Source organism: Eptatretus burgeri, chromosome 9 (genome assembly GCF_056783735.1).
Source record: "Eptatretus burgeri isolate ZD-2024b chromosome 9, Ebu_testis_v1, whole genome shotgun sequence".
NCBI lineage: Eukaryota > Metazoa > Chordata > Myxini > Myxiniformes > Myxinidae > Eptatretus > Eptatretus burgeri.
The window spans coordinates 19368883-19384430 of record NC_140969.1 but is presented as its reverse complement, the minus strand read 5'-3'; the positions used below and the strand labels follow the sequence as shown (position 1 = coordinate 19384430).

The 15548-nt window shown below is 49.6% G+C and overlaps 1 protein-coding gene across 1 annotated transcript in view; it reads left to right on the top strand.

Moving 5' to 3' along the window:
* Window positions 1-15548, top strand: part of PCLO (piccolo presynaptic cytomatrix protein) — a 321244-nt gene that overhangs the window by 5288 nt on the left and 300408 nt on the right. Inside the window, exon 3 of the mRNA XM_085893761.1 lies at window positions 3146-5224. Coding sequence (XP_085749887.1) covers window positions 3146-5224 — 2079 coding nt within the window. The remainder of the gene's footprint in view (window positions 1-3145; window positions 5225-15548) is intronic.

The following is a 15548-nucleotide window of genomic DNA, read 5'->3' as shown; positions in this document are numbered from 1 at the left end:
CAATAAGCTGACTCCAATCATAATTGAGGTAACACCAATGAGCGTATTATGAGACGAAGGATTTGTCACTGCTTGGGTGTCATTTCTCTGGTCTCTGTGTAGGCTCCGACTGAGGCGAGTGACCTCACCGTGAAGGATGCATTTGATGCCACGCTCGAGTCTGTGGTTGATCAGTGCTTCAGGCGAGATACTCTTCTATTCTTGGGGGATTTCAGTGTATCGAATGGAACTGATAGGGATGGTTATGAGACATGTGTTGGTCCCCATTGGTCTGGAACTGTGAACCTGAATATCACTAAGTTCCTTGACTTTGAAAGAAGTCATGGACTTAGGGTGACTGGTTCATGGTTTCAGCACCTACAGGCTCATCACTGGACTTGGCATTCCAACGCTTATGGTATGGCAAAGGAGATTCACCATGTGCTCGTTGGTGGTTGCTGGAGGATGATCCAAAACTGCAGGATCTACCAGATTGCTGAGTTCCTCCATACTGACCACAGGCTTGCTGTAGCAACTCTGAAGTTGCAGCTTAAATCCGGGAGAATGGTACCATCCCAGCCTCAGCTAGGTGTTGGCAAGCTCATGGATGAGATGGTGGCTGAGAAGTTTGCGAACAGAGTGAATGGGGATTTGGGGAGTCTGGGTGCTTTGGAGAATCCTGAAGAGTTGTGGCGTGTCTTCAAGTCTCATCTTGGAACTCACCGTAGGGCAAAGAAGAATTTTGTCTCTCAAGGGACACTGGATACCAATGACCAGAGTCACAGGGCCAGGCTTAATGGTGGAGCTGAGCTGTTCAAGGAGTTAAGGTGTATAACAGTAAGGGAGGGGATGGAGGGGGAACATACACCAGAAACAGATTTGATTCGACGCCACCAGGATTTGGAGGAGGGAGAGAGGTTTGAGAGTTCAGACTTGAGCTTAGAAAGATCAGCTAATTGTAATGATTCAAATAAAGAAATGTAAAAGCTAATTAATTGCACAAAGGGGATGGGGGGGGAGTAGGGGATCTTAATTTCTTTCGTTAGTGTGTTGTCGAGACAAAGTAAGAAGTGTTATCTTTTTGCCCAATTTTTTGCTGAATCTATTTGCAGGCAACAAAGCCATTTTGTTTTTCCAGTTTTAAATGATCATTATTCTCTGACTTTCTTTCTGCTGAAAGTATTGTTCGTGTGTGTGTGTGTGTGTGTGTGTGTGTTTTTGTTGGTTGTTATTTCCTTATGGGGTTTCAGGAGATGTTACGGAGTCCTCCCAGGTCTCGAATTATCCACCTCCGTTTCAGTAAGGGATCATGATTCACGGACCAAGCTGTAAAGTTATGTTGTTCTTAAAGTTTTGTTCCAAGGGCTCTTTTCAGGATCATCGCTGAGCCACGGACAGCTTCCAACTGCAGTTCGCTTCTGTTAATATTCCCAGGGATGGTTTTTAAGATCTCTGTAAGGTTCTTCTTCATCATTCCTGTTTCTCCAATGATCACTTGTTCAATTTCAGTGCTCTTCAGGTTCCAGGATCTTTCACTTCATTTTTGACATCTTGGTATTTCATCATTTTCTTTATTTCTGCATTGTTTAGGCCAAAATTGCTTGGTGCTGAATCCTCAATTGGTAATGCTTCCTTTCTGTTTTGTACCTAAGTACTATATCCAGTTACAATGCTTTGTTTGCTATGTTCACGCTCTCTGGGATCATTAGGTCGTAGATAAGCGTCACTTCCTTGTTTTCAATGATTGCTCTTGGTTCATGTTTCCATGAGTTTCCTGGGACTGGGATATTGAAGTTTTTGTAGATGTACCACTGGATTACTTTACAAACCCTGCTGTGCCTTTGTGTGCACAGTTCTTCTGACATGAGTTTTTTTTTCATCCCGATAGGAGGTGGCTCATACTTTCTGTGTCTACCTTACAGAACCTGCACTTGTCTGATTGACTCAGTCCTGTGACCTTCTTAAAGCCACTGGTGTAGTGTTCCTGGTCTTGGGCATTAATAATGATTTGTTCTCCATCCCAGTTGAGCTGACCTCTTCTTAGCCATTCCAATGAGCCTTTGTCTTTGCCCAATCTATTCAAGTCGTTTTTTTTTTTCGTTTTTTTTTCTTGTTATACCGGAACTGCTCTTTTCTCGTTCTCCCAATTGTCGGTGTTTATGTGTTGATATTTTGTTTATATTATTCTTTTGTCTTTTTTGCAGTCGTTCGGGCTGTATTTGTTGCTGTTTTGGTTTCATGCATAACATCTTTCATCCACACCTGTCTATGGAATTATTTTGCGAGGTGGGTTAGGGATACCTTCTCTGGTTTGCTGTCTTCATGTTTGCATACAAATTGGATACGGTAGTCTGTTGAACTTTTCACATACTCTGCCAATCCTACTGTTGTCATTCTGTGCACTTGGTTGAGTTCCATCAGGCCGCTAACTCCTTTCGTCTCGACGGGTACGTTCTCAGGATGCATTGATTTTTGTAAAGCATTTTGTGGATGTAATGGTGAGTTTCCTTGTTTTGATATCTAGTCTATTGATTTCCGCTTGTGGCCAGTTTACTACTCCACAGCTGCACTGGAATACTAGCACTGCAAGTTGGTTTATGGCTTTGATTTTGTTTCTCGGGGTGAGATATATTTTCAGGATCAACCTCATTCTATGCAGGTGTGTGTGTGTGTGTGTGTGTGTGTGTGTGTGTGTGTGTGTGTGTGTGTGTGTGTGTGTGTGTGTGTGTGTGTGTGTGTGTGTGTCATTGGTTGTTTACTCCACATGCAGAGCTCAGAAGGTTTCAGAATGTGGAACAGAGCTCTTCCAGGTCTCAACGTCTCCACCTCCATTGTGCATGCAAGTTGCTGTTGTTGGCTTCTATCACCACTTATTCTATCTCCGTGGTGTGTGTGTGTGTGTGTGTGTGTGTGTGTGTGTGTGTGTGTGTGTGTGTGTGTGTGTGTGTGTGTGTGTGTGTGTCTGTTTTACCATCATCCTCTGAAAGAATTAGGTAGCTCCTGAGGAATAAATAAGTGGAACATTTTTAAGTGCTGTTCATAGCCTGGAAGGCATTATTGTCTTTTGCTTTCATTGATATCCCTGATGATGTTATTTCAATCTTTGTAAAATATATTATCCTGTGAACAAATTAATCTCATAAGACATCTCAAACTTTCACCGCAGGTTCAGGAATGGCTGTGTCTCAACTGCCAGATGCAGCGAGCTCTGGGGATGGACATGTTGTCTCCCCCCAAGACACGTGGACTCATGCAGTACATGGATGGTGCTCAGTTACCACAACCTGAAGCCAAAAGCCCAGACATAATTACCCTGGCAGAGGAACAAAGGGCAGAGTTTGCAAAGGCAACACACATTGCTGACTATGATTCAATGGAGAATTCAATAAAAACCGAAGAAACGAAGGCAATGCACAAAGCTGAGCATGATCTGATGGAGCAGCAAAAGGTGGAGGATGAGAAGACACGACACAAAGATGAACAATACCTAAGTAGACCGCATAGCATGGAGCGTGAAAGATCAGAATGCAGGAGCAACCGTAATGTATTTAAACAACAAAAACGAGCACACAAGAAGGTAACTCAAAAGAATGCCTTTGATCTGGTGGAGCAGCAACCAAAAGTAGAACATACAAAAGCACCATTTAGACATGACCATGATCTTGTGAGTGAGCAACCAGGAGGCTGGAGAGGAATGGATGATGAGCCTGTCAAAACAGACAAAGCAGCACTGCACATCTTACATAAAGACACTGCCTCGGAGGAGAGATTGGCATTGAAGGATACTGAGGCAATAAATATTGTTGTTTCTCGAAAAGGTCCACAGGTACACAGGAAAGCTGAACCAGCTGAGGAGGATGATAAAGTTGCAGAGACAGACATCCCATCATTGCAGAGTCCAGTAGCAGTCAGGAAGATGAAAAAACAAATTGATTTTGAAGAGAGCAATGTGGACGATCAACAAAAAGATGTCAAAGATGAAAGCCAAATATTGGATAAGCAAGGAATGGACCTATCACACGATTTGTCTCGAAACATTGATGAAGATGGTGAAATTACCTTTACAATGATTCAGGAAAACTCTGCAAATGAATGTTCACCAAAGATAAACTATGAAATGTTGGCAACTGAAAGTGAAATAAAGAAAAGTAATGGATTGCCATCACAACCAAGGAAGGGGCAGGTGCCTCCTTTGTCGAGTGAGGTGCCTGATGCAGCAGGTCAGGGTGAACAGAGGAAGCTTCAGAATCTATCTCATCGGAGCCCGATTTTGTCTGCGAAATCAACTTCTCGATCAGGACCTGCGATGCAACAGGAGTCTGGTGTGACAGGCAAGCTATTTGGATTTGGTGCTTCTTTACTGAGCCAGGCGAGTAGTCTGATCGCAACAGCCCAGGCCACAGCTCAAGCTACAGTGCAGGTTTCAACACAATCCAATTCAATCTCTCCAGCCAAAGGACTTGCAAACATTTCTTCAGATGGGTCTGTAAAGGGCACAGGGGTTTCCACAATGGCTTCTGAGCAGTCTCATCACTGTGACATCAAGGGAACAATCACGGAGAACAAGCACGAGGACCGATCAAAGATGGAAGCATCGGCAGCCTTGCCTTTGCAAGACGAAAAAAAGCCTGTGGAAGTAGAGAAACAAACTAAGCCTTTAAGTGACAACATATTTGAGACAGGCATTAAAGGTGAAATGGCTTTGCCATCAGTTTCACCAACCAGTGATCTGAGAAGTGCAGTCGAATATGGAGATAAGGTGGTCATATTATCCACTACGCCTGAGAAATTGGGACAAGTTGAAGCAAATACCATGACAGAAATAATGATACCAGCCATTCCTGACACAATACACTCCACCACCTTGTCAGATACAGCTGAAATAAAGTCAACTGAAGAGATATCTCAACTAGCTAAGCTTGCAGTTGGGATTAAAACAGCACCATCAACAATAGCTACAAAAACTACTGTTTCTGAACCATTACCTCAAGAAAAGGCCATTGATGTGAGAATTTCATCAGACTTTGTGGAAGATTCCACCGATTCGGCGGCTTTGCCATTGTCTATGGCAAATACCAGTGCAGTTGAGTTGACGACATCAGACTGGCAAGAACTATGCTGTCCAATATGTGGTGCGGAGTTGACGGATGGACGCTCAGGTCTTCCAAATTATAATGCCTGTACAGAGTGCAGCCAGAGTGTCTGCAACTGCTGTGGGTTCAATCCAGCACCTCATCTTCTGGAGGTATGTAATGAACATGTTTTGATAAACCAGATCATGTAACATAAATATAAACAGACATGAAGTAATAGTCATGCATACAATGCACCCTAAAAACATATATACAGTATATAAGATTATTGAGGAATTCAACTTTAGATTCACTCATTCTTAACTCGTATCACGAAGTCAGAGCTTGCACAATCACAATTCGATGATCAAAAGGTAATAAAGACACGATAAGTGTGTTGTTGTCTCCATATGCGGGTTTCAGAAAGTGGAACAGACTCTTCCCAAGTCTTGAAGTATTCACCTGTGTGTGTGTATATATATATATGTATATATATATGTGTGTGTGTATATATATATATGTATATATATATGTGTGTGTGTATATATATATATGAATATATATATATATATATATATATATATATATACATATATATATATATATATATATATATATATATATATATATATATATATATATGTATATATATATGTATATATATATGTATATATATATATGTATATATATATATATGTATATATATATATATATGTATATATATATATATGTATATATATATATATATGTATATATATATATATATATATATATATATATGTATATATATATGTATATATATATATATTGATTCGGGCCGGGGGGTCGGGTGAGAAGACAACTGGGGGGAAGCTATCTCGGCTCTCACCAGACTGCCTGTAATTGTAGGCTGTCGCACACGGATAATTCCGTGACGCGGTGGGTCGCTAACCGACCGTGGATGTCAATAACTCAACTGCGTGACCGAGGGTCCTCCCGTCTATGGATTAACCAGGTTACTTAATTAATCACGTGATTTAATTACCAGGGAACACGCCCTCGGTACGCCTTGTCCGAACCGGATCACTTTACCGGATCGGATGCAGCTGAGCGACATTGCCAAAGGACTTACCGACTAAAAGGAATGGATCGTTGGGAATAAAGTCCCAGCTAAACTAGGATTAGGACCATGCTGGATCAATGCAAGAAAAGACAAAAACGAGCTGTGGTGTTGTGGCCGAGGTGCGAACAGGCAGACACGAGCCGGAGGGTAACACAACTCTGCTTTATTTCCTCGAGCGAGATGGTGGGGGTAGGATGCCCGTAACTCCGCTTTAGTACGCACTCGATGCACCCTACAGGCACACGACATACAAGCCACTGCTAATGATACCACATGCTGCGAACTGCTGCTACAAGTCCCTAGCGGGTGAGTCGGGACATATGAAGCCATAACCACGTGACCACCACCATCCGTGACTCGGGGCTCCGCCCATATAATACATGCTCCGCCCATACACCACAGAGCTGGGAACATTTCTAATAATAATAATTTATTGACAAGCAAACGAGGAAAGGTATGTGGCACAGGGAAGAGTTTTATTGGGGTGTGTAATGCAGGGATGAAAAGAAATGTGAGGTGCAGAAATATACAAGCAACTTACGAAAAGCAGACAGAGCAGACTTAACGCGAATTAATAATCTTCTGCAGTCGTAACTTACGGGGACAGGTGCCAGAACAACACACACACACACACACACACACACACACACACACACACACACACACACACACACACACACACACACACACACACACACACACACACACACACACACACACACACACACACACACACACACACACACACACACACACACACACACACACAAAACCCGATGAAGAGAAGTTATTGAAGCAAGAAGGGAGAGGGGCTGAGGCTACGGTCTCTCAGTACCTTGTACAATTGATTGCCCAAACGCACCATCAATACGTTTGGGGGGAATTCTCCGTGGTGCGATACCTCCCCGATAGCTGGCGCGTCGTCTCTCGCTTCGTGCAGCTCACGTCGAGACGCGACCGGCGGCGTGAAGGAGGGACTTGAGTTGGGAGGGTGGAGTCCAGGTGATGACGAAGGAGCACGGAGTCCAAACGATGACGAAGTCCAGCACGTGTGGGGGCAGCAGGGGGGAGAGAGAGAGAGAGAGAGAGAGAGAGAGAGAGAGAGAGAGAGAGAGAGAGAGAGAGAGAGAGAGAGAGAGAGAGAGAGAGAGAGAGAGAGAGAGAGAATGAGAATGAGTGAGAGAGAGAATGAGAATGAGAGAGAGAATATATGAATGAATGAACAACCTGGCTCCGACCTTTATAGGCCCCACGGCGCGGGGCAGGGGGGGGGTCACCCCAAAGAGATGCGTCGTTCCCTGAACAGGGCGCTCTGATTGCCCCCCCCCCGCACGGCCCGGCCTCGATGGCCAGAAGTGACAACATTCCACTTCCGGCCAGGTGGCCCCACACTGTGAAAATGTTTTGCTCTGACCTCACGACATGATATGAATCACCCGCACCGAACTCCGCATCATGAATTGCCTTGCAAGAACCCCCTGGCCATACCCTGACAACCGGCCGAGGGTGGCATCGGTCCCGCATGCCTGCCCGGGCACCCCCGACCAGCGTTGGTTAATGTGCCTGCTCCGTGATGCGCCACGCAGCCCGAGCGATCCGGACTGCATACAAACCTCTGCCTGAATGCGGCTTCGCTGGCCGGAGAGGCGAGGAAACATCCGCCATCTGTGGGGAACACCCGCGGCCACCAGCGAGGACCGATGGTAAAGTGTTATGATAAATCCATGCATGTTTCATGTAGTACGCGTGGATCCGCCATGGCCCACGTGGTCAGCGCTCACATTTGCCTGGTTCTACTATTGTGTGCGCGAGGCCAACTCCGATCTGTCAGGCATTGAGGGGAATGATCGGATATAATAATTAGATGGGGGTTTGGAGGGAAAAGAGGAAGCCGATCTAATGAAATCCAGAAATGGGTCGAACAGATTGCGCCGCCTGTATTATGCACAATGTGGTATGTTTGTCGTTCATTTGCTTCTGTGATGTGCAAAACCACATCCGTGCAGCCTCTTTAAGATGTACTAGACGACCCGTGAATCCGCTGGGTTCCCGTTGTGATAGCAGTTGATGAAAAAAGATAGCTCCAGCGAACTATACCACTGAGGTTGTTTACATTGATCAAATAATCCCAAAGAGCACGTGACTGAATCGAGAATTGATTTTTTAATAATTTTTTCCTTTGCCCGATTTGAATGAAACTTGATACTGCATACTGCAGGAGAATGGTGAGTAATGTGGGCCAAATTTTTTGGTACTATTGTGTACCGTTTTGGCTATATTTCGTGAACATAATACACATATACATATTGTTGCGGATTCGCGCCCGCCGGCGTGCGGACGGCCACGTAACTCGAATCGCGGCACGTCGCCCACCGGACGGACAATCCAGTCGTGACCCTCTCGGACTAACGCCGGGAACCAGTCACGGGTGGACCTTTCGGTCTCACCGCGATCGTGCCAATCGGCCCCCGCGTGGGATAGGGTTGCTCACCAAATTCGACCTACCTAAGTACCCACACGGAGGGTAGACCGGGCGATCGCACCTCGCCGCAGGTCGACTTCGGACACGGGCCACTTTAAGCGACCCGTTCCGTACTATCGGGATAACCGAGCAGTGTTATTCGGCGGCCTCGAGGGTTCGATTAATTATCGGGCGTTTTAGCCCACGACCAACCCTTTACGTGAAGCAAGATGGGGATTCAATAGAGGAAAAGACGAAGCGCAGCGGGAAAACAGTTCAACAATAAGCACATTTATTTCGCGATGAACGGAAAGCACACATATACAATTCCACCAAAAGCACATGTAAAAGAAGAAGACAATGCAATATTACACAAAAAGCAAATGCAACAATGCAGATCTAACCGACTACCGGGCACACGGCAACACTTATACAATTTTACTTCACAGACGGCGCCGACAACGCATATTCCCAAAGCAAAAGAAAAGAGAACCACCCTCCAGGATGAGGGGGGTAGGCGGGCCTGGGGCCGAGACCGTGTCGGACCTACCCGTCTGATGATGAGACGCGGAGCGGCGGTGGTGCCTCAACTCCGCGGGCCTCGCGGACAGTGTCTGGTAGGGGGTGGGAAGGGGGCCCCCTTTGTCGCACTATCTCAGCGCGGGGGGAAACAGGAGGGGGTTGCTGATGCTCGGGGAAAGGAGGATATAACCCTGTCTCGGGTCCCGCGGCGAGCGTCTCCTCCTCCACCTCGGTCGCGTTGCTGGCCTCTCCCTGTGCCGCTCCCGGCACCGACGCGAGCACCCCCTCGTCCGCCTTCGCCGCCGTCACCTCTCCACAGCTCCGTCCTCTTCACTCCGACTAGTACCACTTCTTTCCAGCTCCACCGACGACTCTCTTGAATTCCGCACACTCAACTCTACTTCCAACTCAACTCTTACTCAACTTCCAACTGAACTCTTACTTTTCTTGTCTGACGAACGCAGTCGTTTTTATAAGCCCCGTGGCTTCGCTCTTTCACCCTTGACCCTCTGCCTCCGACCCTTCACCTGGCTCCCCATTGGCCCGAGGAAAAGTGGGCGTGAATGCTTTTTGATCCATGAATTTGCATATAGCGACCGCCCTCCAACGCCCTGGAGGCGGGGCCAAACCGCCCCTCGCTCACCGATTGGACGGAACAAAAGTGGGCGTGAGTCGTTTTTGATCCGTTTTTCTGCGGAAAGTCCGTGATGTTTTTGAACACGCTGCTCGGTGCGCGCCCCGCACGAGTCCAGCATTGGTGCCCACGAGTGGCGCGAGATGACGGTGATGCGATGGTGGCGAGTTGTGACGGTAAAGGTCGTGGCGGTTGTGGTGAAGCGGCGTTGTGGTTGGTGGTTGTTGTTGTGATGGCTGTTGAGACGTGGTTGGTGGTGGTAATAATGGCGGCTGGTCCAAAATAAAGATAGTAAAAGAAAAACGGCTATCCTGAAGAGTCGCAGCCCGCATGAATGACATTTATTCCCTCTAGGCAACGGGTTTGGGCCTAACTACACATATACTTACCGAGATATCTCACCAAAGGGACCTGAATGGTGGTTTGTGAATTTCGTCAACCACAACACTACCCCCTCCCCTTTTTACAGACTCGTCCCGAGTCGTCAAATTTTCGTGTGCCATCATGTGTAGTTTTCCCCTAGTACATTTTACCTACGGATCCCTGAGTGCGACATTCATGGTATTCGTGTCCCCAAAATAAATAACCTAAGGGCTGAGTAACTACCTAAACAAACTCACTCACACGGACGACTTAAATAAAATTGCCGGCGCTAAGACAAACATGCCGGGGGCGCACTCATATTTACAGTACATCTTAACCTTATCTTACAAATTTTACACTAAACCATGGCCCAGGATCAATGAACTCTGCAAAAAGAAAGCAGTTAGCAGGGAGCCAGGCTGCTCGCATGCAGTCTCTGACTCAAAACAATGCAGGTGACAGGGAACCTGGCCGGCTGCTCACACGCAGTCCAAGGCCTTCCCTTTTTGAACTGAACGCAGTGAACCACAACGGTGCATGGGCTGCACAATGCAGTCTCCGTGCCAGCTCAAGTGGCACACGCAATGAACACAACGAATGGATGGATGAATGGATGGACGCAAACACGGTGCATGGGCCGCCACTGCAGGCCCGTGTTGTAGCTGCCAACAGGGCAGTTCTTGCAGCTTGCAAACTGTTGCCTTGATCCTGGCGCACATGGCAATGAACAGGGGGGTGGGGCAAAGCAAAAATTGAACGGGGCTGGTGAGCAGGGGCAGTGGGCATGGCATGGCAAAGGCAGCAGGCAAACACAGCCCGCAGAAGAAGGCCGCTGCAGGCAAACACAGCCGGCAGATGAACTGGCCGGCACAGGCCTTGAAGAAAAACAGCCAGCCGGCAGATGAAGTGGGCCGGCACAGGCCTTGCAGCACAGCAGCTGCAGACGATCCAGCCGGCACAGGCCTCGCAGCAAAACAACAGCTGCCGATGAAGTTGGCCAGCCTTTGCCTTTCCGTGGAGGTTGGTGGAGGGAGTGCGGTGGTGCTGGCCACTTGGAAGGCGGGCTCGGACCGACCTACCTGTCTCCCTCCCAACCTATCGCCTTTGCCTGTCACTGTACATACCCACTCCCTTAATTTGTCAAACCCCAATTTAGCCCCAACTTACTTTTTTTTTTTTTTACTTCCCCACTATAAATCGTCCCCTAACCCCCTTTATCGTCTTTGTTCGGCTAACCTATCCTGTCACCTAGCCTACTCCCAACCCCTACGTTCCCTTCCCGGAGGGGAATAAGGGAGAGCTAGCGTCCTGTGCCGAGGCCCAATCCAAGCCTCAGAATGGCCTCCCCAGAGTTCAGCGATCTATAACCAAAGTGGGTCCAGCGGCCCACAACGAGAGCGAGGGGATGGATGGTGCGGAGGGGTACACTTCCTAATCTACCCTAACCATTTAACTGTTAAACTACCCTGGGGCTTTCAACAAGCGCCTCTCGCTTAAACTATTGGTTCGAACAACCCTGATTCCCGTCGCCTGTGTTGGTGTCCTCACAATTTCGGGCCTCGCCCCCCAATTTTCTTTCCGTGCCCTCACACGGTCTCATGGCTGGGACACGTGGCTCCCTTTGGCAGGCACGACCCTCTGCCGATTCTCCGACGATGGCACCCCCGGGCACTACACTGCCTCCGAGCCTACCAGCTCCCTAACACCGGGGAGTGCCCCCCATGGCACCTCCCCTGAAACGCACACGTGGCAGGCTGGCTTCCCGGGCCCCTTTCCGAGGGTCACCCGTGCCCACAACACTGCCCACGCGGCTAATGGCGCCCCGGGCCCCCGCACCAAGCAGGCGCACCCGTGCCCACTACGCTATCCCGGCCCCCCATAGGCCCTTGGCCTACCACGGCCGACTAGCCTGGTGCCCGGGGTACCCACTCAGCGATACTCACCTTTCGCAGCCACGCTCCCAACCCGTCAACAGGGCTCCTGCACCCCTCCAAACGGGTTTCGAGCCTACACTCCCACCAACAGCAAAACGACCTCCATTTTTCAATTTAACTAACCCCCTAACTCACTCTACACTGACCCTGGGGTCCCTTGGGCGGGAGTCACTCCTCCCCCCAATCACTCATCGCACCATGCATTCCCCATTCGCTCCATACACACAGACCCGCTGGCCTCACTCACTCATCAAGCACATGCTTCCACTTCACTCACCAACAACTCTTCAACACACACACCACTGAACTCTGCCATCCTCCTAACTACATCCCCTAACTAACTTGTGCTCCCACGTCGTCCCTTAAACTACAGCACGTTCCTTTTAACACTACGTAGCTAAGCTACGTCCCCACTACACATTCACTGTCTGTCACTGTCTTCTAACTCAAAAATTCATTTTATTTCCCAACCTAAATCTGGCTAACAATCCCTCTAACTAATCCATTCCACGGACTCCATGAGGACTTACCCCTGCCCCATGAAGTCGGTCTAGCTAAGCTAACCCTTCCCCCTAACTAGTTTCCATCCTGTGCCCAGGTAAGGGGGTCTTCCACCCCTTGCCCAGGAATCCTGTGCACCCGAAAGTGAGGCTTGCTGTTTTTTTTTGTTTTTGTTTTTTTTTCCATGCGCAGCACCAGCGCGGCAACTCAGAGCTCGCGCACTTTGCACCTGCCCGTGACGTCATGCAGCTGCACGTGTTCCTCGTCCCTCCCTGGACGGTACCATCCGGCAGGGATACCCCTCCTGCCGGATTCCAACCCCGCGTGCAGCCATGACGTCACCGTGCGCATAAAAAAAACACAAGCCCCACGTCTCGAGGGGTTCCCCACGCGAACACATGTGCTTTGCCCGTTGGAGCTTAACACACGATCGCGTGGAGAACCCGTCCGGTCCAAATCCGTAATCCTGCCTAAACTTTGTCCGTCCGCGGGATCGGCAAATCCACCGCGTGCGTTTCTGGACCGGGACTTCACCCTCGCAAGCGAGCACGTGGGGGCCTCGTGCGTTGCACAGCACGGACCTCGTGCTCACTGCTGGGTGAACCCGGCACGGTCCCGAAACAACTACAGCCGCTACTCGGCTTTCTTTCCTCACATGTCGCCGTCGTCGCCATTCGACACACACACACCTGCGTGTTACGACGCACACACTCCACTCCATCACATTCACACCGGGAGACGCGGCTGCGTGCTCCCGCATGCCAACCGACATCTCCCTCACATACCGCTCTCTCACACACACGGTCTCCCTTACACACAGCGACCTTGCACACGGCCGTTCACTCGCGCATGCCACCTCCCTCGCACACATGGCTCCACTCACTCGCGGCCTTCCACTCACTCGTGCCTCACTCATACACCGTGCCTCACTCACACACGCGAGGCACTCAACAGCGGTGCTTCATCCACACACCGTCCCTCACTCACACACGCGGGGGCACTCAACCGCGGTTCCTCATCCACACTGGCCGTTTCATCCACACACACGGCCTCTTCCACACACGGTGCCTCATCCACACACGGCGTGCTGGGAAGCACGTACTCTGGCACCATCGCCACCACACCACTCACACACGGGGTCGCTTCCACACACGGGGACGCACTCACGCCTTGCACCACACACACAGGGACAACCACACTGGGGATTCGTGTCCCCACAAGGGTCTCCGGGGCCTCTATACCCCCCAAGCTCTCCATGCACCTGTCCACAGCACCCGTCCCCTCAACCTTGCAAAGCACGACCGAACTCGCCTGGTCGTGACTCGCCTCAAGGGGGCATACTCCCTCCCCTCGTTCCTGGAGGAGGCCATCCAACTGCTCGCACCGGGTCTCTACCCAGCCCGCGAGCTCACCCCCATTCTCCTCCACTACCTCCGTGTGTGTGTGTGCGTCACTTACCCCGTCTTCATCGTGCAGTCTTCCCTCTATCGTTCCCATCTCCCGTGTCTCTGCCAACTCAGTCACCTCTTCACCCTTTACCTCCCTTGTCTCAACTATTATTATTTCCTTTGTCGTCACCTCGTGTCTCGTCTCACACGTTTTGGTCTCCCCATTTAATTTTTCCCTTTCGGTCATCGTCACAACCCTCGCCCAACACGCCCCCTGAATTATTTTGTCACCCGCCTCCACCGCGGGCCTGTCAGCCGTTGCACCCCCTCCCAGCTCGTTCGTTCCTGCACGTGGAGTCGCCATTTTAAGCTCCCTGCTCACGGCCTTCATGCCCGCCTGCAGGCATCGGCCCATGTTCTGCGTCTCACCCCGCAGCTTTTTCGTTTCTTCCCTCATTTGCTGTGTATTCGCATCCATCGTCGTTTTCACTTCGTCCATTTGTTTGTTCATTCCTTTTATTTCGTTTATAAATTCATTTGTGTATGTATCCATCTTTTCGTTCATTTGCTTGATCATGTTCGCTGTCATTTCCGCCAGCATGGCGCATAGCTGGGCCATGTCGGGTGCGCTTGGGTGAGCCGTTTCGGCAGGGGTTGGGGAAGGGTTTTGGTGGAGAGGGGGAGGGGAGGTGTCATACACCGCGGCCGCTGCCGCACCCATTTCGGGCTCTGGGTTCAGTTGGGCGAGTTCGTTTTCCTGTACAACCAACATTTCCTGCACGGGGATTTCATCCTGAGCCATGGATTCTACACATTCTACATCCATTTCTAATACCCCCGGCTCCCGCTCGCCTTGAGACGCCATCTTGCTTCTCTTAAAGGGTTAATTTAGCTCGCTCGTAATTTGGAGGGAATCGGGGGTCGCTCCTCTCACCCCTGGACCGATTCCCGTGAATTTAGTTGGAGACAGGAGAGCCCATTTTCCCGTTCTCCGATACCAGTGCCGCGAGGAGGGCGATGAGTTTATATCGCACGACCTGACACCAGTGTTGCGGATTCGCGCCCGCCGGCGTGCGGACGGCCACGTAACTCGAATCGCGGCACGTCGCCCACCGGACGGACAATCCAGTCGTGACCCTCTCGGACTAACGCCGGGAACCAGTCACGGGTGGACCTTTCGGTCTCACCACGATCGTGCCAATCGGCCCCCGCGTGGGATAGGGTTGCTCGCCAAATTCGACCTACCTAAGTACCCACATGGAGGGTAGACCGGGCGATCGCACCTCGCCGCAGGTCGACTTCGGACACGGGCCACTTTAAGCGACCCGTTCCGTTCTATCGGGATAACCGAGCGGTGTTATTCGTCGGCCTCGACGGTTCGATTAATTATCGGGCGTTTTAGCCCACGACCAACCCTTTACGTGAAGCAAGATGGGGATTCAATAGAGGAAAAGACGAAGCGAAGCGGGAAAACAGTTCAACAATAAGCACATTTATTTCGCGATGAACGGAAAGCACACATATACAATTCCACCAAAAGCACATGTAAAAGAAGAAGACAATGCAATATTACACAAAAAGCAAATGCAACA